The sequence below is a fragment of the Coregonus clupeaformis genome, chromosome 31 (assembly GCF_020615455.1).
Source record: "Coregonus clupeaformis isolate EN_2021a chromosome 31, ASM2061545v1, whole genome shotgun sequence".
Lineage (NCBI taxonomy): Eukaryota > Metazoa > Chordata > Actinopteri > Salmoniformes > Salmonidae > Coregonus > Coregonus clupeaformis.
In genome coordinates this window covers 1,906,352-1,930,389 of record NC_059222.1, presented here as the reverse complement: position 1 = coordinate 1,930,389, position 24,038 = coordinate 1,906,352, and the positions used below count along the sequence as shown (strand labels likewise).

The 24,038-nt window shown below is 42.1% G+C and overlaps 1 protein-coding gene across 3 annotated transcripts in view; it reads right to left on the bottom strand.

The window, feature by feature from the left end:
* Window positions 1–1,796: 1,796 nt before the first annotated feature.
* The window catches only part of LOC121547190 (liprin-alpha-3), a 50,258-nt gene continuing 28,016 nt past the window's right edge, over window positions 1,797–24,038 (bottom strand). For 2 of the 3 annotated variants that reach the window (XM_041858326.2, XM_041858328.2), the window contains exons 15-30: window positions 21,710–21,854; window positions 19,038–19,231; window positions 18,272–18,518; window positions 17,612–17,751; window positions 17,246–17,367; window positions 16,505–16,683; window positions 16,098–16,298; window positions 15,872–15,934; window positions 15,357–15,383; window positions 14,772–14,947; window positions 9,153–9,250; window positions 8,761–8,936; window positions 4,163–4,231; window positions 3,711–3,873; window positions 3,496–3,563; window positions 1,797–3,018 (exon numbers count right to left, since the gene is read on the bottom strand). In XM_041858326.2, coding sequence (XP_041714260.2) covers window positions 3,511–3,563; window positions 3,711–3,873; window positions 4,163–4,231; window positions 8,761–8,936; window positions 9,153–9,250; window positions 14,772–14,947; window positions 15,357–15,383; window positions 15,872–15,934; window positions 16,098–16,298; window positions 16,505–16,683; window positions 17,246–17,367; window positions 17,612–17,751; window positions 18,272–18,518; window positions 19,038–19,231; window positions 21,710–21,854 — 2,053 coding nt within the window. In that variant the 3' untranslated portion in view covers window positions 1,797–3,018; window positions 3,496–3,510. The remainder of the gene's footprint in view (window positions 3,019–3,495; window positions 3,564–3,710; window positions 3,874–4,162; window positions 4,232–8,760; window positions 8,937–9,152; window positions 9,251–14,771; window positions 14,948–15,356; window positions 15,384–15,871; window positions 15,935–16,097; window positions 16,299–16,504; window positions 16,684–17,245; window positions 17,368–17,611; window positions 17,752–18,271; window positions 18,519–19,037; window positions 19,232–21,709; window positions 21,855–24,038) is intronic. The other variant, XM_041858327.2, reaches the window with a different exon arrangement.

Sequence of the window (24,038 nt, the reverse complement as noted above, 5' to 3'; positions counted from 1 at the left end):
ATTTCAGTCTGATTGCCATTTGAGTGTTCAAAAAAAATCTGTGAAAATAAATGAATGACATGTCTGTACCACAAAAATATACAAGTTTATATATTTAAATCGTAAATATTGCCAGCTTGGTTTTCACAGCTGTTTCACAAGGTGTTAATTGCTGTAAATTGTAACGAATCCCTTGATGTTATTTGTTAGTTCAACATTATTCATTGTGGAATCCTAGGACCTATAATATGTACATATATATTCAACCACAAGGGTGTACTAATGAGGTAAGTGAGATAAAAAAAAATAATGAATCATAATAGGGTACTGAAATTAAATTTGAAAAAACAAGGGAAGGGCAGCTCAAAATAAAAACAAGCCAGCCAGACAAGCCAGTGTGTGAATCAAACTGATTTGCATATGAATGGAGTGGAAATTAGCTGACTTTAAGATTACACATTTTCTTTGCTATTTCTGGAACGTAGCAACGTTTAAGGCATTGATTTCATGTTGTTGAAATGTTAACAAGGTACCCAAAAGTAGTTCGAAGTGATGTTTTCATCTTATTAGCTCAACAAAACTCATTTAAACAGCAAGCTTATCGTGGACATCAGCTTTGTTTAACATAGCGGGGATGAACATAATGTAATTTAGGTTGTAATGATCATCCAAAATTCGACGTATTAGGTCATCACACCGTTGCTATAGCAACTGAAACTAATAGTTTTTCGAATCCCATTATGACGCAGGGGGGGACACTTTTTGGCTGGGGGACATTATTTGGCATGACAGGCTCCCTGGAGGTCAGGGCCCCTGGGCAAGTGCCCTGCGTGCCCGGTCGGTATTCGGCCATGATTACCACAAGTTTAGATATATGGCTAGACTAACTACCAATCTAAAAATTGTTAGCTGACAGGGCTAATTGAGTGACTGTCAGAGACTGGCATACCAAGAGAAAAACTGCTGATACACATCCACATTTTGAAATTGCACCTGGTGTATTCTACTATTCTTCCTCTCAATAGTAAGTTGAGACCCCGACTGAGTTCCTAAAACTGCTTATGCCTGGAACCGGCCCGGTCTGGGTTGAATTCAAACAGTAGAGGTTGATTACTTTACAAATGCTATATGGGCCTTAATAGTATCATTGACGATATGACTTTTAAAGTGTGGGCACATTTCAGTTGCTCTGTTAAACCTACCCTTTGGAATGACTTCAATAGCAACAGTGAATCTATTTAGTTATCAAGAGATCTCTCAATAATTATTCTCACAATAGCACATTGCTATTAGTCAGTGACAAATATTAAAGCTAAGTAGGGCTTGGTTAAAACCCTGGAGGGGAGACCAAATGAATAGCTGTAGATAGATCAACTCTCCAGTAGGGGGTGCTGCTCAGCCTATTGTTTAGTTTTTTCTGGTAGTGGATATAATGTTGAAGATCTGACGTTGTTTCAAAAGGTACAAATTCAACATATTTTATACAAGGTTTGTCTATGTTGAAAACTGGTTACAATGATGACATAATCCTGTGATTGAAATGTCACCCTCAAAACAACAGTTTGGATGCATTGATAACTTTTTTCAAATTCAATGTATTTTCCATGTAGTTTCCGCGTCACAATACATTGATAAAATTACGTTGACACAACGTTGATTCAACCAGTTTGTGCCCAGTGGGAACCTGATACGAGGGAAGGATAAAAAAAATCAAGAACACATCAAGTAACCTCTCATTTCCTGTTGACCTTCTGTAACCTTATTTGGAAGAGGAAATATAATGCAGAACAAAAAATTACATACACTTAGTTTCCATCCATTTTACAGGTCTTTTTTAATTGCAGCTTTTACAATCATTATCATTATTGTTATATCATTTTAAATTATCAGCACTACTCTTCATTATTAATATTAATTCAAATCATAACAGTTGTTTTCAAAATGTACACATACAAGTAGAATATCTTAAATGTCCATAATTTTAAACGCATTTACTTTTCTAACAAAAATTACAGTCATTCTTAACTAAGTATGAAATGAACATACAGTTCAGACACACACACATTCACACACACACACACACACACACACCATACAAATTGATAGAATAAAATACATACATTTTACAAATTACCCTTACCCAAGCTTTCACGTCATTAGAGGATTGATATCATTGCTCTCACTCTAAAATGGTTTTGTTTTGGCATGCATATTAACACAAACTTTTTGTTGTTGTTGTTGTTCGAACAGGATTTTGTCATAATGCACTTCACTCATTGTCCATTGTCCTTCTCATTGTGCATCTCATGGTGTCTGTTATGGCTTAAGAACATGATTATGACCCTTATAACTTATTTCGCAACCTCCCTCTCCCTCTATCCTAATACAGTGTTTCTCAACCTCTGCTCCGTGGACCGACCAGTTCCTTGGATGATGCTGACTGGTCCCTCAGATGGTTAGCTGTACCTGATTTAGTCAGTTCTCAAGTGCTAGTTTTAATGTAAGTGGTCCCCCAAGAGAGAAGGACCATAGCTTGTGGGTCCTTAGTAAAGGCAAAACCTTCACTTGCCTGTCCATGTTACAAAAAGTTTGAGAAACATGATCCCAATACCAGTTAATGAGATTTTAACAAATAGGGTATGCATGTTCTCTCGATAGTCCAAATAAAAAAATGTCTATCTGGGTCATCATTCTGTTGATCAGAATGGGAATGCAGTTTTATGTCCCAATGAAAAAAAGAAGGGTCATTGTGTCATTGTCATTTCACACTCACAACTGAAGATGAACTTCACAATGGGCGATGGAGTCACTTTCTACAGCATCAAACAGCTTCATGCCACAACTGTGGACTAAGACGGAGAGGAGAGAGAGAGAGACAGACGGACAATCACTCTATTTTAGCGTCTTTTCATTCTCTCACATTGTCCTTGTTTCTTCAAGGATTCCAATTGAATTGTTGTTGTTTGTGTTCTATTCTCCATTTTGTTGATGATCTTCATCTTATTTTTCTTAAAAAACAGGGTTGATTTTTTCCGGACTCTAAAGCAAAGACAGGGTTGATAAATAATGAAGCAACCATAAAATAACTAAATTTCAGTATGAGTCGACTCTTGTCTGAAATGTGTTTGGATGACTGAGATTACTGAAATGACAAATGTGTTTTGATGACAGTACTGAAAGGACTGAAATATTTTTGGATGATGGGTTACTGAAATGAGTGGAATGTTTTTGGATGACTGAGAATACTGAAATGTGTTTGGATGTCTGAGATGACTGAAATTACTGAAATATGTTTGGATAACTGATATTAATTACTGAAATGTGTTTGGATGCATGGAATTACTGAAATTGTTGAAATGAATTGGATAACATGTTTGGGTGACTGAAATTCAGACACTCTTACAGAAGGTGACAAAAGCAACATTCTAAATGTTAAAAATGTTTTGTTGAGCCAGGACTACTTTGCAACCTTGTACACGTTTATGATATTATTTGGCAATTAAGTATTTTTCTCACCTGGTGTCCTTATCTCTAGCAGGAATATGTTCTCACTGACCCCGACTCACCCCTGGGCCCGGAGTTCACTGAAACAGATAGCACTACGATTTTAAACACCTGTCAATGACACTAGATTTCCAGTCATAAACACTGAAATGGGTGGTCAGCATGGAACCAATGACCCAAATAGCAGGTCCCCAGTGGGAAGGAGATGAAAGCGACGACCACCTCACCTTCACTTTGGACTTTCCTCAGGGTGACGGAGGGCGTGGAGATGGCGGAGGCACGGAAGTTGGCAGGTAACGTTTCCGAGGAATCAGAGGTCACGCCCCGGAGGTCCTTCTCTCTGAACATCTTCCTCCAGGAGGGTGAGCGTGTGAACGTCTTAGTGCCATCCTGTCAACGAGACGCAGACAATATTGTATGATGATATTCATTAGATTTCCCAAGTGCTATTTAGGTATACTATAGAACAGCATGTGGGAAAAATACATGCACATGGTTCCCACAGTTAATGTTGGTTGAAACAAACTGCCTATCTTCATGAGCAATAACCTTAGGCAGGCAACTATCCACCTACCATTTCATAAAGATTGTAACGCTTGCTTGTATGAGTCATTATCATTGAGGATTAACTTTATTGATGTTGTTTTCATTGGCATTCTTTGATTATTATTATTTTTACCTCATCTGGCCTTCTCTCCGTTCCAATGGAGATGAGAGCATTGTACTCCTTCTCCAGCATCTGCCTCGCCTGGGAGAGAAATAATGAGTGTATTAAGATTACAATTAAGATTATCAAGGGGATTTCTTGATTAAATTGAGTTACAAAACAGTTGTAAGTAAGGTAAATGAAGTAGGTTGGTGATTGTGGTGAATGAGGGTTGTTCTGATGAGACTACGATAGTAGAATGAGGAGTGCCTGTGCTCTGATTGGATAGTGGTCGGCCCGTCGGCATGGCTGGATTTTAGAGAACATTTTAGAGGACCCCATCTTGGCGGTGTAGAGACATTTTTGAATATTTAAGCAAATTTTCTGCAATTCTACAAATTTCTCCATGGAGTTGAGAGAAACTGTTTCAGTTTTAAAGGTGCGATATGGAAAAATCCCACCACCATTTCCTGGTTGAAAAAATTCTAATAGTTTGCCTAATTTCAATTTATGTGACAAAATAAGCAACAAAACAAGTATAGTGTAGAGAATCATTGTACCATCTAACATATTTTCAAAGATATTGTATTTTCAGCTTGTTTGAAGCTGGTGTACAAAAGTACCAAAGTAAAAAATGCAAAAACTAAATGTAAGAATGGTAAGCATAGAAAAGGCGCACATAGAACAGATCTACCGCTTCTTAGACTTTAGGTTATTGAGATAGACTGTAGGCATGGCTTAGTAGGGGCGTGGCTTTCAGATAGTTGTATTTGGCCACACGTGAGAGTAAATGTCATTCCGGTTAATCTGTTCTGTTGTATTGTTATCACATGTGCAGGTTGAACACTAACGCTTGTGTAGCTTTAATGAGGGATAGTTACCACGTTGTTACAATATTAACCTTTTCACATGTCAAAATGCACTCACTGTTCCAAAATGTGATTGTTACGCAACAGGACAGTTAACACGCGCTGCCTGCTAATTATCTATAGGCTATGTTTCAACTTGTCAATTTCAAATTATTTTCTAACAAGTTTTATTTTCTAACAACAGTTTGAATTGAGGTGTGTTCCGCCTCCCAATTTCAGCGTAGCAGACAATTTATGTGTGAGTCTTTACTGAGCCGGACAAACTTCTCTCTTCGAGGAGAGCCCAAGCACGTCTTCACCAATGTTTCTGCAGATCAAATATGCAGACATTTGCGCAGCCTTGCACAAATTGGAACATTTTCTGGCTGGTACTCGCATTGCCTGCCTTGTTGTTTTCCTTACAAATAATAACTTTGGACATGTGTGCGTTCCTATCAAAGTAAGTGCCTTATTTTCTGTATATCGTGTTGTCGTTTCTACTGTAGCATACAGTTTGCATGTATGTATGTTTTGTATGTATGGAGCATAATGTATTTACAGTTTTATTCATGTTTTCAAGTACTGGTGACAAATAATGCATTCTGATTTTTGCATGTATCGTAATAGACACCTATGACGTGTGTAAAATACTTTTTTGAAGGTTCTACTGATTATAATGAGCTAATGCTAAGTTATTTGCCAGCTATGTGTGGCACCATGTTTGTTGACATTATACCATGCATTCTGGTTGTCACGTAAACATCTGTCAGACCAAAGATGTTATAATGAGGTGAAGAAATGGTTCACTCATTTTTCAAGTAAACTTTCGGAAGTGAATGATGGGAACTGAATGATCGTAGATGACACTCCCCCTTCAACATGCATACTGCAAACAGACCAAACTCTTCTTGTCTCCTCTTATTATCTTTGGTTGAGGCAAAAAAACAAACATGGTGGCGCGCACAAACTACCCATCGTCGGATTACTTTCGATTTCTACAAAGTGTTTTACTCAATTATTTCGATCAATGGTGAGCTCACCCGGGATGTGATGAATTTTAAATAGTAATTGCTATTAGCTAATTCATATTGTGGTTTCTGACAGCCAAGAGTTATCTAAATATGACCGCTTGTGTTACGTCAATCTTTCCTCAGTTAGCGCTAGGACTAATGTAGCCTACATTTTCCGATTTGGATGATTGTGTATGCTGTCACTACTTCTGTGAATGTCTGAACAGTGCATCCAAAAAATTAACTGGTCATATTCAGGACATAACTCTGAATATAGGTCCCCTGTAGCTCAGTTGGTAGAGCATGGCGCTTGCAACGCCAGGGTTGTGGGTTCGTTTCATACGGGGGGCCAGTATGAAAATGTATGCACTCACTAATTGTAAGTCACTCTAGATAAGAGCGTCTGCTAAATTACTAAAATATAAAATGTAAATAACTTTGTAAGGGACTGTGTTTGTGCAAAATGTTTCTGTGAAAAAACAGTGTGGCTAGCTCAAATGCTGACTGTTGCGTCAATCGAAACTGGACATTCTAAATAAGTGTTCTAATCACACCAGTTTGAGCGTACGCTGCAGGGACCACTGTAGAATGATCACACCCATTTGTTGGTACGTGTGAAAAGGTTTAGAAATAATATTGTTATTCAGTTTATATTAGAATTTGTAAAGATCAAAAATATTCAAGGAAAATTGAAATTTGCAGTGTACAAACGTAACAGGAATGACATTTACTCTCACGGGTGGCCAAAAATAACTATCTGAAAGCCACGCCTGCAAATTACCTATGGATTAGAATAAAAAAGGGTTAGTGCTATTCTTGGGACGTCCCTACCCTAAACCCTAACCTAACCATAACCCCTAACCTTAACTCTTTTACATTTCAACTTCAATTGGGTGACGTCAGCGTTGGGACATCCTGGGCTTTTCACGCACAACAGTGTCTAGGGTTTACAGAGAATGGTGTGACAAAAAAACAGCAACATCCAGTCAGCGGCAGTCCTGTGGGCGAAAACAGCTGATGAGAGAGGTCGAAAGAGAATGGCAAGAATGGTGCAAGCTAACAGGTGGGCCACAAACAGGCAAATAAAGGTGCAGTACAACAGTGGTTTGCAGAACGGAATCTCGGAACGCCCAACTGGTCGATCCTTGCTATGGATCGTCTATTGCAGCAGGCATCCACACCAGGTTCCACTCCTATCAGCTAAAAACAAGAAGAAGTGGCTCCAGTGGGCACACGATCACCAACACAGGAAAAACATTGCCTGTGGAAAAACATTGCCTGGTCTAATTAATTCTGGTTCCTGTTGCGTCATGCTGATGGCAGAGTCAGGATTTGGTGTAAGCAGCATGAGTCCATGGTGTCCTGGTGTGGGGAATGTTTTCCTGGCAGACATTAGGTCCCTTGATATCAATTGAGCAACTAATGTTTTCGACACCTTGTAGAATCCATGACCTGAAGATTTCAGGCTGTTCTGGAGACAAAGGGTGGTCCGACACGGTACTAGACGGGTGAACCTAATACACTTTCCGGTGAGTGTACATTGTTTGTATTAGAAGCTATTATTGGTACCATGATTGTGTTAAATTTTTATTTTATTTACACTAACATTTACCACAAAGATTGCAATTGTTCCATTCACTATAATAGGGGATCCTGTTTTCTGCTAACAATTCCTGCAGTACTGCGGTTGGCCTTGAACTGTCATGGCTTCAATGAGAGGGTGCAGTCAGTCATTCACCCCTGGGTCAACCCAGAATGAAAGTGAATAAAAACTGATGGTTAAATTAGCCAATGTTTGTGTAATCCAAACAACCCAACATCTTGGGTTATTCACGCAACCCAACTGGCTGGGTCAAAATAACCCAGTGTGTGTTCTGTCCAATATTTACCCGAATATTCAATCGTTATTATTCGATTACTTGCGAGAGTATACATTTTTGAAAGAACAAATATATATACTTTTTATTTTTATTAAAAGGCTTTGCCTACATTTTTACTATCTACGTGACATTGATACATGCAAAGATAGACCATGACATTCAAAATGTTAATACAACAGTTTTATTACAGTTTTTATGAGTGCGGCCATAAAAAAATACTTACCGGTAGCCTACACACTTTTCACGTGTGTAGCTTGTTATTGTCAGTCAATCAAAGCAGCTTTACAGTCAGAGGCTCCATGTGTAGCAAGTGAAGTGGGAGATTTCTAATCAATGGTAAATTGAATTATTGGCTAAATGAGAAGGAGTAGGCTACAATGATCATCCAATAGGTAGGCTGTTGTTTAATAAGAATGGAGTTGTTGGATGGGGAGCGCAGCAAAATAGCCTCAATTAGCCTTGCTAGCTAGCTATCTGGCTAACTTAGTTGGCTAGTGTAGCTAGCTAGCTTCTTTACATCAATTTGATGCAGTCAAGACAGACACTGCCAGATGAGATGAGAGATAATCTATTGCGGCAACAAGTTTGTCTAACTTGCGCAAGTTGGTTTGGCTACTTTCTCTCACTCTCCCTCGATGTCAGACACTCTGCCCCTCCCACACCCTTCTGTGCTGAAACAACAAGCAGAGTGCACCTCCTGAGTCGCACGAGCAAGTCCCCATTGAAGTTTAAAATGTATTTAGACTATCCGGATATCCGAGAAAAAAATCATGATATTATTTGAATAGTGAAACTATTTCAAAAGCCCATCCCTAGCTTTGGGTTATCAAATAACCCAAACTGGGTCGTTTTCAAGCCAGCATTTTTTTGAGTGTAGCAGGAAGGGAAGGTACCTGTGTGTTCTGATTGGGTATCTGGATGAGCAGGGCTAGGTCGGTGTAATCGAACGTGTCGTCCAGGGCTAGGAGGGCCCCATGGACCCCACTCTCTGTGAGATTATCTGCAAACTCCTTTAGCCCAATGGCCTGGACCCAACACATCACTCGCTCATTGGACCATACCATCACATCTAGGGAGGGGGCAGAAAGAGGCAGCTACTGTAGTACAATAACAATCGAGTGGGGTTAAAAAAAACTGTGAAGATTAGCATTTGAGAGACAAAGAATATGGGTGACGTTATAGCCCAAGTTACCTCTGTTTTATTTGCAAGACAACAATCATTGGCAATATCAGACGAGCCCCCAAATATGTTACGGCTCAAGTTACCTGTGTAGAATATTCTTACCTTGGTTCAGATGTTGGCTCTCATCCCTCCTCCTTTCTAGCTCCTTCCTGTCATAGTTCAAACGCTTCAAGCACATGATGCCATAATGCAGACTGACCCTGAGAGAGAAAGAGAAAGAAAGAAAGAGAGGGAGAAAGAGATAGAGCGATACTGTTGATGTCCTCAGAACCAAACACACAACCACATTAAAAACCCTGATGCAGAGAAACTGGAGAAAAGAAAAAAAGAATACTGAGTAGAGGAGACCGGGGTTGGTTGTCTTACGGGTTGGTTGTCACAGTGCTAATTACTCCCAATCTAAATGACACTGTGTAATATTTTAAAGGTTAAAATATGTGAATTATTTGAAAGAACTCATGCACCTGGTCAATTCATGTCAACATGGCATGCATCGGGGGGCTAGTTGTCACATGGAATATGGGGTTGGTTGTCACTATCAACTCCATTATAATAAATCCCAAGCTCTTTTGTGCATGTGCTATAAAGAGCTCCCTTTGTTTCCTGTATTTGTTTCTGTCACACACCCACACATGCACACCCACATGTGCAAACATTCACAAATTTACTAAAAAGGTAATTTGTTATTCTTACGGCCTAAAATTCTGAATTTTGATAGGAATATCGTTCGATCAAAGAAAGGCTATTTGTAAGATTCTGTATGCTATATTGCTTCATTTCCTGTTACAAAAGGAATACGCTACTAGCAAACAACCAAACCCATACTGTATGACATCCATGGTTGTCACAAGTGGACAAAGTGTGTTTGATGGCTTATGGAATAAGATATGAGGATAAAAATGGTCCACATTTCAAGTCTTTCTCCTAATATTGAAAAAGCATTGTAAGATACACTACACAACCAAAAGTATGTGGACACCTGCTCATCGAACATCTCATTTCAAAATCATGGGCATTAATATGGAGTTGGTCCCCCAATTTGCTGCTATACCAGCCTCCACTCTTCTGGGAAGGCTTTCCACTAGATGTTGGAACATTGCTGCGGGGACTTGCTTCCATTCAGCCACAAGAGCATTAGTGAGGTCGGGCACTGATGTTGGGTGATTAGGCCTGGCTCACAGTCGGCGTTCCAATTCATCCCAAAGGTGTTCAATGCGGTTGAGGTCAGGGCTCTGTGCAGGCCAGTCATGTTCTTCCACACCGATCTCGACAAACCATTTCTGTTTGGATCTCGCTTTGTGCACGGGGGCATTGTCATGCTAAAACAGGAAAGGGCCTTCCCCAAACTGTTGCCACAAAGTTCGAAGCACAGAATCGTCTAGAATGTCATTGTATACTGTAGAGTTAAGATTTCCCTTCACTGGAACTAAGGGGCCTAGCCCAAAACATGAAAAACAGCTGCTCCAGAGTCCAATGGCGGTGAGCTTTACACAACTCCAGCAGACGCATGGCATTGTGCATGGTGAGGCTTGGCCATGGAAACCCATTTCATGAAGCCCCTGACAAACAGTTATTGTGCTGACGTTGCTTCCAGATGCAGTTTGGAACTCGGTAGTGAGTGTTGCAACCGAGGACAGACGATTTTTACGTGTTGCGCGCTTCAGCACTCGGCGGTCCCGTTCTGTGAGCTTGTGTGGCCTATCACTTCACGGCTAAGCCTTTGTTGCTCCTAGACATTTCAACTTCACAAATAACAGCACTTACAGTTGACCGGGGTAGCTCTAGCAGTGCAGAAATTTGACGAACATCCTATGACGGTGCCACGTTGAAAGTCACTGAGCTCTTCAGTAAGGCCATTCTACTGCCAATGTTTGTCTATGGAGATTGCATGGCTGTGTGCTCGATTTTAGAAACCTGTGGCTGAAATAGCTGAATCCACTAACTTGAGAGGTGTCCACATACTTTTGTATATATAGAGTCTACTGGTGCTGAGAAATACACACAACAGTAAAATGTGTGACAACCAACCCCTTATACTCTAGAGAAGAGGAATAAAAGAGATGATGATAAGAAATATTCATTGGACAGTGAATATTTTGGTTCTGTACACTAGCACTTTGAGTTTGAAAGGATACAATGACAATGAGGGTGAAGTGCAGACTGTCAGCTTTAATTTGAGGGTATTTTCATACATATCGGATGAACCGTTTAGAAATGACAGCACCTTTTGTACATGGTCCTCCCATTTTAAGGTACTACAAGTATTTGTTAAATTGGCTTCACAGATGTGTCGTTAGCCAGGTATATTCATTTATTTCGTTAGTGAATGCAGGAGAGCTGTTGATGAATAGTATTGATTCTAGACTTTGCTATTGCCTTTGGAGGACATCTTCGGCAGGCTAAGTTAGAAGAGTGTACGCGCGGGAGGCCTATGGACAAGTCGACGAGCAACAAACCTGGGGTGTGACAACATGAGGAAGACAGCAGTGTCGATGCAAATTAAGCTGGCCGTCATAAGGCTCAGAAATGAAAATCAATCAATCAGGAACATTGCAAAAACCCTGGCCATGCCCAAGTCAACAGTTTGGTTCATCATTAACAAGAAAAAAACAACCGGTGAACTCAATTATGTCAAAAGACCCGGTAGACTGAGGAAGACCACTGTAGTGGATGACCGGAGAATACTCTCTATGGTGAAGAAAACCCCCCTGACAACAGCCCAACAGATCAAAAACACTCTCCTGGATGCAGGTGTAGATGTGTCGAAGTCTACCATACGTAGAAGACTACACCAGCAGGACTACAGAGGGTACACTACAAGATGCAAACCACTGATAAGCCTGAATAACAGAAAGGCGAGATTACAGTTTGCTAAAAAGCACCTATACGAGCACCAAGAGTTCTGGAAAAAAGTTTTGTGGACAGATGAAACAAAGATGAACATGTACCAGAGTGATTGAAAGAGGAAAGTGTGGAGAAAAATAAATAAATGCCCATGATCCAAAGCATACCACCTCATCCGTGAAACATGGTGGAGGGGGTGTTATGTCTTGGGCCTGTATGGTTGCCAGTGGAACAGGCTTACTTGTCTTCATCGATGATGTGACTGCAGACAGAAGTAGAACAATGAATTCTGAAGTCTACTGAAATATTTTATCTGCTCAGATAAAACCAAACGCCTCCAAACTCATTGAACGGCACTTCATCATGCAACAAGACAATGATCCTAAACATACTGCTAGAGCAACAAATGGGTTTTTGATGGCCAAAAAGTGGAAAATCCTTGACTGGCCGAGTCAATCACCGGATCTGAATCCAATTGAACATGCATTTTACATGCTTAAGAGGAGACTGAAGGCAATAAGTTCCCGAAACAAGCAGGAACTGAAGATGGCTGCAGTACAGGCTGTCACGCCCTGGCTCTGGGGACTCTCGTATGTTGAGCCAGGGTGTTTATTTTGTTTAGGTTCTAGTCGTTGTCTATCTATGTTGGCCTGAGTGACTCCCAATCAGAGGCAACGAGTGTCAGCTGGTTGTCTCTGATTGGGAGCCATATTTAACTGTCTGTCTTTCACTTTGTGTTTGTGGTTTCTTGTTCGGATTTGGTATGTGTTATACTGTAGACGTCACGTTATCGTTGTTGTTTTGATCGTGTGATCATTCTAAATAAATATATAATGTTCGCATTCAACGCTGCGCCTTGGTCTCTCCCTGACGTTCGTGACAGAAGAAACCACCAAAACCAGACCAAGCAGCGTGTCCAGGAGCCATCGCTAGCAGATCTCCGTGGCAACCTCGACTGGGTCAAGCCTAGTGAGGAGCAGAGAGGGTGGACTTGGGACCATTTGAGGAAGAGCTTCGACTGGGTCAAGCCCATTGAGGAGCTGAATGGCGGGAGTTGGAGACAGAGGAGCGAGAGTTGGGCGAGAACGATGGAGGCCTGGCCCACGGGGAGGAGAGACCCCCAGAAATTTTTTTAGGGGGGCTCACGACGTCGGGGCAGCAGGAGGCCGCGATAGAGCGGTCCAGTGGGTTGGCAGAGGAGGCCGCCAGGTTACGGGAGTCACTGGTCACTAGGGGGGAAGGAGGTTGTAGAGGCACGGCGAGAGGTACTGGCGTGTGTTGCCAGTCCGGTCCGGCCTGTTCCTGATCCCCACGTAGGGCCAGTGGTGTGTGTTCCCAGTACGGTCCGGCCTGTTCCTGCCACTCCCACCAAGTCAGTGGTGCGTTTCGTCAGCCCGGCGCGGCCCGTTCCTGCTCCCCGCACCAAGTCAGTGGTGCGCGTCGTCAGCCCGGTCCGGCCCATTCCTGCTCCCCGCACCAAGTCAGTGGTGCGCGTATTCAGCCCGGTCCGGCCCAGTCCTGCTCCCCGCACCAAGTCAGTGGTGCGCGTCGTCAGCCCGGTCCGGCCCATTCCTGCTCCCCGCACCAAGTCAGGGGTGCGCTCCGTCAGCCCGGTCCGGCCCATTCCTGCTCCCCGCACAAAGGCAGTGGTGCGCCCGTCAGCCCGGCTCGGCCCGTTCCTGCTCCCCGCACCAAGTCAGTGGTGTGCTTCGTCAGCCCAGTCCGGCCTGTCCCTGCTCCACGCACCAAGCCTACGGTGTGCGTCGTCAGCCTGGTAAGGCCCGTTCCTCCTCCACGCACCAAGCCAGGGGTGCGCGTCGTCAGTCCAGCACAACCCGTGCCTGGGTCATGTCCGGAGCCGGATCCGCCGCCGAGGCGGAGTGCCCACCCGGTCCCTCCCCTGTTGTGGTTGGTTGGCGCGGTCGGAGTCCGCGCCTTTGGGGGGGGGGGGGTACTGTCACGCCCTGGCTCTGGGGACTCTCGTATGTTGAGCCAGGGTGTTTATTTTGTTTAGGTTCTAGTCGTTGTCTATCTATGTTGGCCTGAGTGACTCCCAATCAGAGGCAACGAGTGTCAGCTGGTTGTCTCTGATTGGGAGCCATATTTAACTGTCTGTCTTTCACTTTGTGTTTGTGGTTTCTTGTTCGGATTTGGTATGTGTTATACTGTAGACGTCACGTTATCGTTGATGTTTCGATCGTGTGATCATTCTAAATAAATATATAATGTTTGCATTCAACGCTGCGCCTTGGTCTCTCCCTGACGTTCGTGACACAGGCCTGGCAGAGCATCACCAGGGAAGATACCCAGCGTCTGGTGATGTCGATGCATCGCAGACTTCAAGCAGTCATTGCATGCAAAGGATATGCGACCAAATATTAACAATGATTACGTTATTCTACATTATGTTAAACTGTCCAATGTTTTTTGATGCCCGAAAATGGGGGGGTTTCTAAACGGTTCATCCGATATGTATGAAAATACCCTCAAATTAAAGCTGACAGTCTGCACTTCACCCTCATTGTCATTGTATCCTTTCAAACTCAAAGTGCTAGAGTACAGAACCAAAATAACAAAAAAATGGTCACTGTCCAATGAATTATGGTGCTCACTGTATATGTAAAAACCACTGATATATGTAACTAAGCAGAGGACACTAGACAAGATGCCCTTTGGTATTGTACATTTAATATTCCCATCCCACTACTCATCTTTGCTGTTTATGATCAGTATTTTCCTTTATGTTTTCATGCAGCACACAAATTAAGGAAGCAGATTTGTACCAAATCAACACCAAGATTTTGGCATAAATATGCTTCCATACACAGATTGCCCTTCGATGACAGTAAAGATTGATTGAAACTATTTGAATCCAACCTGTGGAAGCTGTCCACCATTTTGAGCTGTCCTCTAAGCTCCTTCTTGGTGAGGTGGTCCAGCATGCGAGCGTCCACCAGGGACTCCATGAAGTAGGAACGGTACTGGGGCAGACCCAGGCTGGGCAGCCACTCGTTCCCTACCCACTCATGATTCATGTCCCCGTAGGCCAGGATCTAGATGGGGGGATAAGGGAGGGAGAGAGAAGTAGAGAGAGAAGGCGTGTTGGGATACAAAACATAGGGGGGAAGGAGGGAGGGAGGTGGGATATAGAAACGAGAGAAAAAGTGGGTAAGAGAGAGCATGAGACAGTGAAAATCAATGTCCTCTGAGAGACAATTTATTTAAATGTCCTATATTTCCTTCCAACATCTTCTCTGAGATAGATCGACAGATAGAGTTGACCTCAATCCCGGTCCTGAGTAAAGAGGAAAGTTAATTTGAAGCGGACAAAAAGTCTATAAAATAATTGAAAGGAACATTTCCAGGTTTGGGATGGGATTTATGATCTGTTTGCAATGTGATATCATTGATATCATTTTGCTGATGATGACAGTAATATTAATGACAAAAACAACAACTCACCTGGTCCCAGCTGAACTCCTTCACTTCCTTCAGTGGAGGCAAAGGAAAGGGAAAGAGAGAAAACAGGATAGATATGGAGGGAGAGGGAGAAGGAACGATTGCCAGAACGGTAAATGGCAGGATGCATTATAGAGAGGAGAGGATGTAAGGAAGGAGGGGCAGAAGGAGGAATAGTTTGTTAGTGAAGGAAAATTTGTTGGAGAAGCACTACATTCAAATACAAATTGGGGGAGTAGTGGGGGAAAGGTGCAGCAAATATATGCCTAATCAGAGAGAAAGACAAAGAAAACAAATCATAAATGGCATTTCATTCAGCATAGTCTCAAGTTGCTTGATGATTTTAAGCCAGTTAGATGTGTACCATCAATTCTTATACAGTTTGGAATTAATACACTACCGTTAGATAATTGAGTTGCACGAAATGTCAAACATAGATTTAATCACTTTTGAAATAAGATACTTTGTAGGAGAACTTCAAGCAAATACAAAATAGAGAGATCAGCAAAACAGCTTACTGGTTTTATGGCAGAGGTCAGTGACTCCATTTCTGCATGAGTCATCCAGATATTACTGGTCGACTGTGATGTCATCGAGGACAATTTCAGATTGAGATGGGAAAATAATAAAGGATTACAGTTTGAATACATTTTCACTCAGACATTTTTAAACTTCTGGATGTGTTACTGAACATATGCTAATGTTTGTGTGCAGGTTATTACGTGTATATGCTGTATCACTTACAGAGCGTGTGCTGGCCGGTGCCGAGGGGCTGGTGAGGGACACCATCTCCTGGATGGCCAGGCGCAGTTTAAGGCGGTGCAGGGGGTTACTGATGCCAATCTCCCGCTGGATCTCTGTGTCCGACAGGTTGGCCATGATGGCACCGCTCTTCACATTGGCACGACACGCCGCCACATACCAGGCGGGCATGCCCACCCACAACTAAGAGGAATTGGAGGGAGACAGAGAGAAGATGCATTGGGAATATTTACACACATATTACGTGCCAATAAGGCTGAATTGAATTGAAGAATATGTTCATTATGTACGTTATTCAGATTCATTCATAGTTGGATGGAGCACCTTCAGGTAAAATTGCACATCATTAATGATTTCCTCCCAGATAGTTAACCAATGAGACAACGTACCTCAAGCCATGTGACCACGGTGGGGCCATCCCATGAGGCAAAGGGAAGACCCTGACGACAGGCTTCTTCTAGCAGGTCATGCTTCTTCTTGCTGCGGCGATCTTTCTCCACGGTGCCAGTTCCCATCTTGGCCAGGCCCAGGGGGTCGGCTGATCCCAGGTCATCAGAGGGTGTGGAGGCTGGGGTCAAAGGTCATGTGAGACACTGCTTAAACCACAGGTGTCAAACTCATTCCACGGAGGGCAGAGTGTCTGCGGGTTTTCACTCCTCCCTCGTACTTGATTAATGAATTAAGGTTACTAATTAGTAAGGAACTCCCCACACCTGGTTGTCTAGGGCTTAATTGAAAGGAAAAACCGAAAACCTGCAGACACTAGGCCCTCCATGGAATGAATGAGTTTGACACTGGCTTAAACCCCCTCTGTCTAGGACAGGGCTCACCATCCCTGTTCCTGGAGAGCTACCCTATAGGACGGTAGCTCTCCAGGAACAAGGTTGGAGAGCCCTTGTCTAGGAATACTCCACATGATTACTGGAAAATCAGTTTTGCCATCAGTTTTTCTTATTAAAACTGTGAAAGTAGCTGCCCTTTTTGTATATATGTTCTTTAGGGTCAATTATATTACTGTTATATTGCGTATAATCGTGTATATTAGTGTATACTGTATAAGTTTGCAGGCAACCTTACATTGTTTCAAACCCTCATACCACACACATTGTTAACCCTCTATATTGACTTACCCAGAGAGGCAGACTGACTTCCAGGTCCTCCGATCCTCCCTTTCTCCTTCTTTCCAAACAGGCGTCCAATGGAGGACTTGATGCTCTTCTTCTTGCTGGCTTTTTGGAGAGAGTCCTGACTACTGGTGGTTGCACCATCAGCAGACAGACTGACAAATTCATCTCAGAACATCACTGGTGACACATCATTACATGAGGGTCACTGAACTAGTTGGTAATCTAGTCTATTTTAAATCCATTCTATTGGCTAGCTATTATTTAATTTATATTATTTTGTCTTTATTTCAACAGGGAGTCAATTATATTACTTAGCTTCCCAGAAAACACACAAACACCACACAATGTAGACTAAAGTAATTTCTGTACCTGCGGAATTCGCGGTGATCATCCAGCCCCGCCCCTGGGTGTGTGTGAGTCATTCTGTCCAATCGCAGAGCGCGAGGAACTGGAGGAGGGGTAGAGTCAATCAGGGCTAGCGCCCGGCAGTCGTCGCTCTCTTTGCTGTTCTGTATTGACAGAGAATCAGTTCAATTGAGTCACTGTAGACAACTAATCAATTTTAATTGCTGTAGGAAGATGTGTTCATTCAAGTAATTTCTCTAGTTTAATTCATTTGGAACCCTATAAACTGTTCCATCCATTTAAATCACAATAGAACATTCTATGTATTTGTTGTACTGTAAACAATTCAGCTCGTTTAAGTCACAGTACACTTGAGACCTGCAGCAACAATAATACCACACTGTGTTTTTCTCATGCTGCCGCATGAGAATATATTTAGAAGACCAATCACACAAACAAACACAATCAAACACAGTGTAGACATTAAGAAGAAGCTCCTTTACCCAGCGGGCAAAATTAGTTGAAATGATGTTACAACTAGGTTACAACCAGTTCTGATTGTAAACTGACATTATGATGTCATTTCAACTAGCCTTACCCGTTGGGGAGCAACAACCAAGAAGCGCACATTGAAATGCTAGATGTGTCCAAACACAGATAGCCACCAGCAGTACGGTACTATACCTGTCTATCTGACTCTCGGGCAGGGGAATGTGAGTGTCGGGGGGTGGAATGTCCAGAGCTGGGGGGAGACGGGGAGGCCAGGGTGGAGGAAGTGAGGGAGGGGGTCATGTAGCCCCTCCCCACACTGTCCCTGCCCCCGCCCAGCGAGGAGGGGGGGAGAGGGTTGGAGTCCATGGCCACGCTGCTCACCCGGCTCGCGATCTCCTCCGCCCTCAGCTCAGTGCTCTCCTTCTCCTCCTGGATTAGCCTGAGAGGAGAGGAGAGTGGCAAAGAGGGAGGAGAGGAGAAAGGGGGGGAGAGGAAGAGTGATGAGACAGAGGGGGGCAAGTGGAGGGCATTGGAGAGGTGAGGAAAGGAGCAAAGAGGAGAAGAAAAAGAGGGAGAGAAGGAGAGGGGAGAAAATTAGGAAAATTACTCCTGATTTTACTACTAAGCTGAGGATAGCCGCAATGAGATGAGGAATACATGTTTGTGGTATCACTCCTTTATAATATGCAAACCTCTGGATTGCGTAAAGAGTGTGAGTTTTTCTATCTGTATCACACCTGCTTTGGACAAAGCAGAGTAGAAAAGCAAAGAGATGTCGATTTTAGATATTGTGGGGGTTTTGTGTGCGCAATTGACCTCTGGATCACCCACTGAATTGGACAGAGGATATAGTAAGAGTGTTTTATTGAGGTATTGAGGTATTTCTTAGGCAATTTTAGGTCCATTAGGAATTCAGTCAAACCCAGCATTCCTGTTTGCGGTGTACCGGAAGACTTACTTTATCTCCTTGTTGATGGCCTCCAGTTGCTCCTGCAGCATGATGGCGAGGGTCTGCACGTCCGTCTGTCCGCTGGGCGAGAGCAGCTCCGACCCAAACAGGGTCTCCCTGTCCTCCTCGTCGTCCGAGCAGCCCCCCTCAGCTCCCCCCTCAAACCTGGGACCCAGCATGGTGCCACTGTTCCACTCTCCATACTGCAGAGAGACAGAGGAGGAAAGAAAGAAAGAAAGAAAGAAAGAAAGAAAGAAAGAAAGAAAGAAAGAAAGAAAGAAAGAAAGAAAGAAAGAAAGAAAGAAGAGAAAAGTAGAGACATGACTTGGAATGCTGTTAGCTACACTGTAAAACATTTCCTGTAAAATGTACAGTAAGACAGGGTTTCCCAAACTCGGTCCTGGGGCCCCCCTTGGGCGCACATTTTGGTTTTTGCCCATTGAATAACACAGCTGATTCAAATAATCAAAGCTTGATGATGAGTTGGTTATTTGAATCCGCTGTGTAGTGCTAGGGCAAAAACTAAAATGTGCACCCAAAGGGGGGCCCGAGGACCGAGTTTAGGAAACCCTGCAGTAATATACTGGTAGCAATTGGCCAGTAAGCTCCTGTACTTTATTTTGAAGTACAGCTACTGTAATCCATTTGACATATTCACAAATATTACTGTAATCTAATTTACAGTACCAAGTCAGTTATTGTAATCTAATGTACAGTACCAATTACAATTACAGCATATTACTGTAATTACCCAGTGACATATTAACCAGTGTTCTTTGCAGGTTTTCATTTTTACATTTACCTTTACATTTTGGTCATTTAGCGGACACTCTTGTCCTTAGAAACGTACAGTCAGTGTTTTCAACCAAGGTTGATAAAAAATAAACACAGTCATAGCAAGTAAAACGTTTCTGTAACTGTTACTGAAAATGTAGTTAAGGATTCACTGATCTTCAGAATAATTGTTATTAAAACAAAATATCTTATGATATACTGTATCTCTGACTATCTCTGGATAGTGACAATACATTACTGAGATATTCACGGTAATTTGATGCCAGCTTCCTGTAAATTACTATAATGTCCAAAGCAATGAAAAACTGTACAATACTGTAAAACTGACTAATAGACTGTAACAAAGTTATTTTTACAGTATTTTACTGCAATTACAAGGGATTGGATCAAGCAGGTTGGCTGCTAGGCATTTGTATATTACAGCATATTAATGAATACTAGGTGTTTTATATAGTGATGTTACGTTTGATACCGGAGCTCTGAGGCATGTGTCAAAATCGCTAAGCAGTTTGCTTTGAAACAGTGTGCCGATGCTTGTATCACTTTATCAGAAGCATGTGATCAATGACGTCCGAAGCGTCGTTTTGTCGAACAACCACCTGATTAGTTTGGTATTGGTTTCGGTAGAAGACAAAAGGCTACCATGCACACGCGCCACAGCGTGTGCGAAGTCATCTATAATAATTAGGCTGCTCTAAATTATTTTGACCAGCAGGTGCCACTAGTGTACACTGTGTTGATCAAAGCCTTGAGTAATGAACCTATTTTTGACACAATTTGCTGAAAATGCACGATGCTTCAGGAAGCTTTGGTTCCCCATTACTAGTTTTACATCACTTGCAATTCTAGAGGGAACAAAGGCTTCATAACTGGAATGATTACAGGGCAAAATAGATCAAATGGACATAGTTAAATATTCAACCATTAAAGGTTTAAAACCCACTGCCACTCTGATCTGTCCCCTATATACATTTAATTGTTAGGGAACTACTACCACATATCATTTAAATTGGTACGTGACTCTCACTAACGGGTGCAACAAATACAGCCTCTTACAAGACACACCTCAAAATATGTTAATGAGTCAGAAACAACAAACCATGCACCCACTAGTGTTCAAAAGGTTTTTGGAGCTCCAAAAATACAGTATGATACTGTATTCTGAATTACAGTAAATTACTGGTAGCAATTAGCCAGTAAGTTACTGCAGAGGAAAAGGTTTGTAGAAACTCTTCTAATACAGTATATTACTGTATTTTGTGGGGGTACAGCGTTCTCACTCATGGGTGCCTCTTACAAGGCACGCCTTAAAATATGTTAATGAACCAGAAACTCTTTCCTCGCCCACAACATTTTCCCATAATTAATTCTGTAAAACACATGGTATTTTACTGTACATTCAACAGTTTTTTACTGTTGAAATTACAGAAATGTCTTACAGTCTACTTTTATCCTTGCATGTCAAATCAAGACTCAAACAAAATAGGTAGTGGGTTCGATCCCCGGGACCACCCATACACAAAAATGTATGCACGCATGACTGTAAGTCGCTTTGGATAAAAGCGTCTGCTAAATGGCATATTATTATTATTATTATTAAAATGGCCCCCATGTGTAGGAGTGACAGGTCACTCAGTCAATCATAAATCATTAAAACACAAAATTAGCCACCACCGAGGGAGCAAGCCTGGTCCTAGACTGTATGTTGTGGGACAGGAGTTGAAACCCTGACTAAGACAGCAAAGCTGTTGAAATGTTGGTATTTATTGCATCAGAGCCATTTAAATGTGCAGCCTTTCTTTTCTAGGAGTTGGCTATAGCCAATATGTTATGGGACCAGGCTACCAGGGAGCTCCAGTACTGTGGGTAGTCCATGAGATCCTCACCTTGTTGCTTTCATCCCTGGGGGGAGCCCATCGGCCGCGGTGTGCCCTCCGGACCACCACGCCACTGGAGGAGCTGCCATAGCCGGCTGGGAGGGAGCCACCACCCTGGGGGTACCGGAGCTCCGAGGCACTCCCTGAAAGAGATCTTCAAAAAAAGGTTGGAGGGAAGTGAGCTCACGTTGCTCGCCCTACAGCAGTGGTCACAAACAGTCGATGGCAATAGAATGGTCGATCTCCAAGGCATTCCTAGTTGATCGAGAAACATTTCTATAATAAAGCCTTGCATTCCTACTTTTATCTGTCTTGCACTGTTGGCAGTAGGTGCACTTGTTTCAGCTGCCCTGTACACCGGGTAGGCGAAGTATTCCCATTTTGAACCATTTCATGTGTCTGAAGGAACAAACTCTGCTTACTCTGCGTGCCCGGAGAGCAAATCAAGTGCACCTTATAGCTTTCTCGTTTATATTGTGATTTCAAAACGTCTAAAACCATGACTAGAGAGAGACTGTCAACGAATACAGCAGTTCTGTTTTTATGAGTGAGTTCATGTTAAAGTTTCATTCAGCACTGTCAACATTTTTCATTCAAAACTTTATAAGTAATGAAAGGCGCGGCTCCACTTGCGCTGCAACCAGCACTGCTGCTTCAATGAATGAGTAGCAAAGTGTATCGATAGGCTTGCTGTGTTATTATTAGCGGCTGTGTTTTTTAATATCGTGGAATATATCACTTTCTCTGGTCATACGAGTAACAACAAGAATTTGTGTATAATGTGGTGTGACTCGAGTTTCACCACCAGCTCAAAGACGGTTTCCCCTTTTTGGTCAGTCTTAGCGGAGGGGGGAGAGCTGAGTGACGGTCCAATGATGAGAGGCAGAACCTCTGATGTTCTCCCTCCGCTGAGACTGACCATCAGATGCAGACATCATCAGTCCAGTAAAATATAGAATGCAAATTATTTCAATGTATGCTCACTTGGCTGTGCCTCACAAGTAATACAACAAATAATGATCTATTACCAGTGTGATCATATACATCAAGTTTTTAAATATAATTTGAAAATGGTTTGAGAAGAACAACATTGGTAGGGCAATTCAATCATAGCCAATATGCAGTGATAATGTGTTGGGCCTATAGCCTACTGCACAAACCTCATTGCTACAAAACTGTTTTTAATAGATTAGTGTTGCGTAGGCTTACGTTTTTTAAGTCATGTAAAAAAAAAAAGTTTGGTGACCACTGAGTTTGTTAGATGAGAAAATAAAAGGCTTTATTCGTTATAGCACATTTTCAGAATGTATTTACCTCATTTCCTGAATAAAATACACGTTTTTAATGAAAAACTTTAACATTTGTAAATTGAGTGAAATTGTGACATTTTACCCTCAATCACAATACATGCTTTATTTGTTACACTACATTAGAACAAAATATAATGCTACCTCAACTAACAGAAAGTGAGAAAAACAATGTAAACTTAAAGGTCCGGAACAGTCATTCTGATTCCCATGTAAATTATCCTTTTGAGTGACTAAAACATCACCCATAATATTTTTTATGTATAGAAAAATGCTACAAAATTTAAATAACTATTTTTTCTCTCATGTCACACTACCAGAAAGTCTGAAATACAGACTGAGAGGGCGGGGAGCTAGTAGGATGAGTGGGTGGGGGGGAGCTCACCTTGACTGGCGATTCTTTGAAAACACCTTTGTCAAGTGAGATTATCTCAAGCAAATTTGCTGATACACAAAGCAACTCAAACAACATTGAAATTGCATTCAACATCCAATCCTTTCATACATCACATCACGGTTTCACAAATGATTTGTTTATCCTGTTTGGTTACTGTAACAGCATCAATATAGTCAAACTGTTGACTGTTTCATTTAGCTAGCTAGCCCAAATGGAATTGTCAGGGCTGTTTATCAAGCTAGCTAGCTAGTTCATCTGGGACAATTTCAGCTGAAACCATACAGGGTGCCACCTGGGGTAATTTTGATTTAAAGACTGTCAGACAATATTCATATATCATGACTATCAATAATGTCAAGAAGTTTGTATGAATTTTCTATTTGGCATATCTCTTGATTTAATGACATGACAACTGCATCTGAGTTTTGGGCAATCCTTCCCCTACTTTTGTTCCATGCTGGCTGAAGACCTAGCTAGCCAGTTACTAACTAACACCAGACACAGATGAAAGCGGAAACCTATAAGTGTCTTTGCCTTAGATGAATAGGGGATACTTCTAATTATATTTGCTGTCACACTGCAGTCAAACTTTGCCACCAGTAGACTAGCTACCTAGCTACAGTGCATTCGGAAA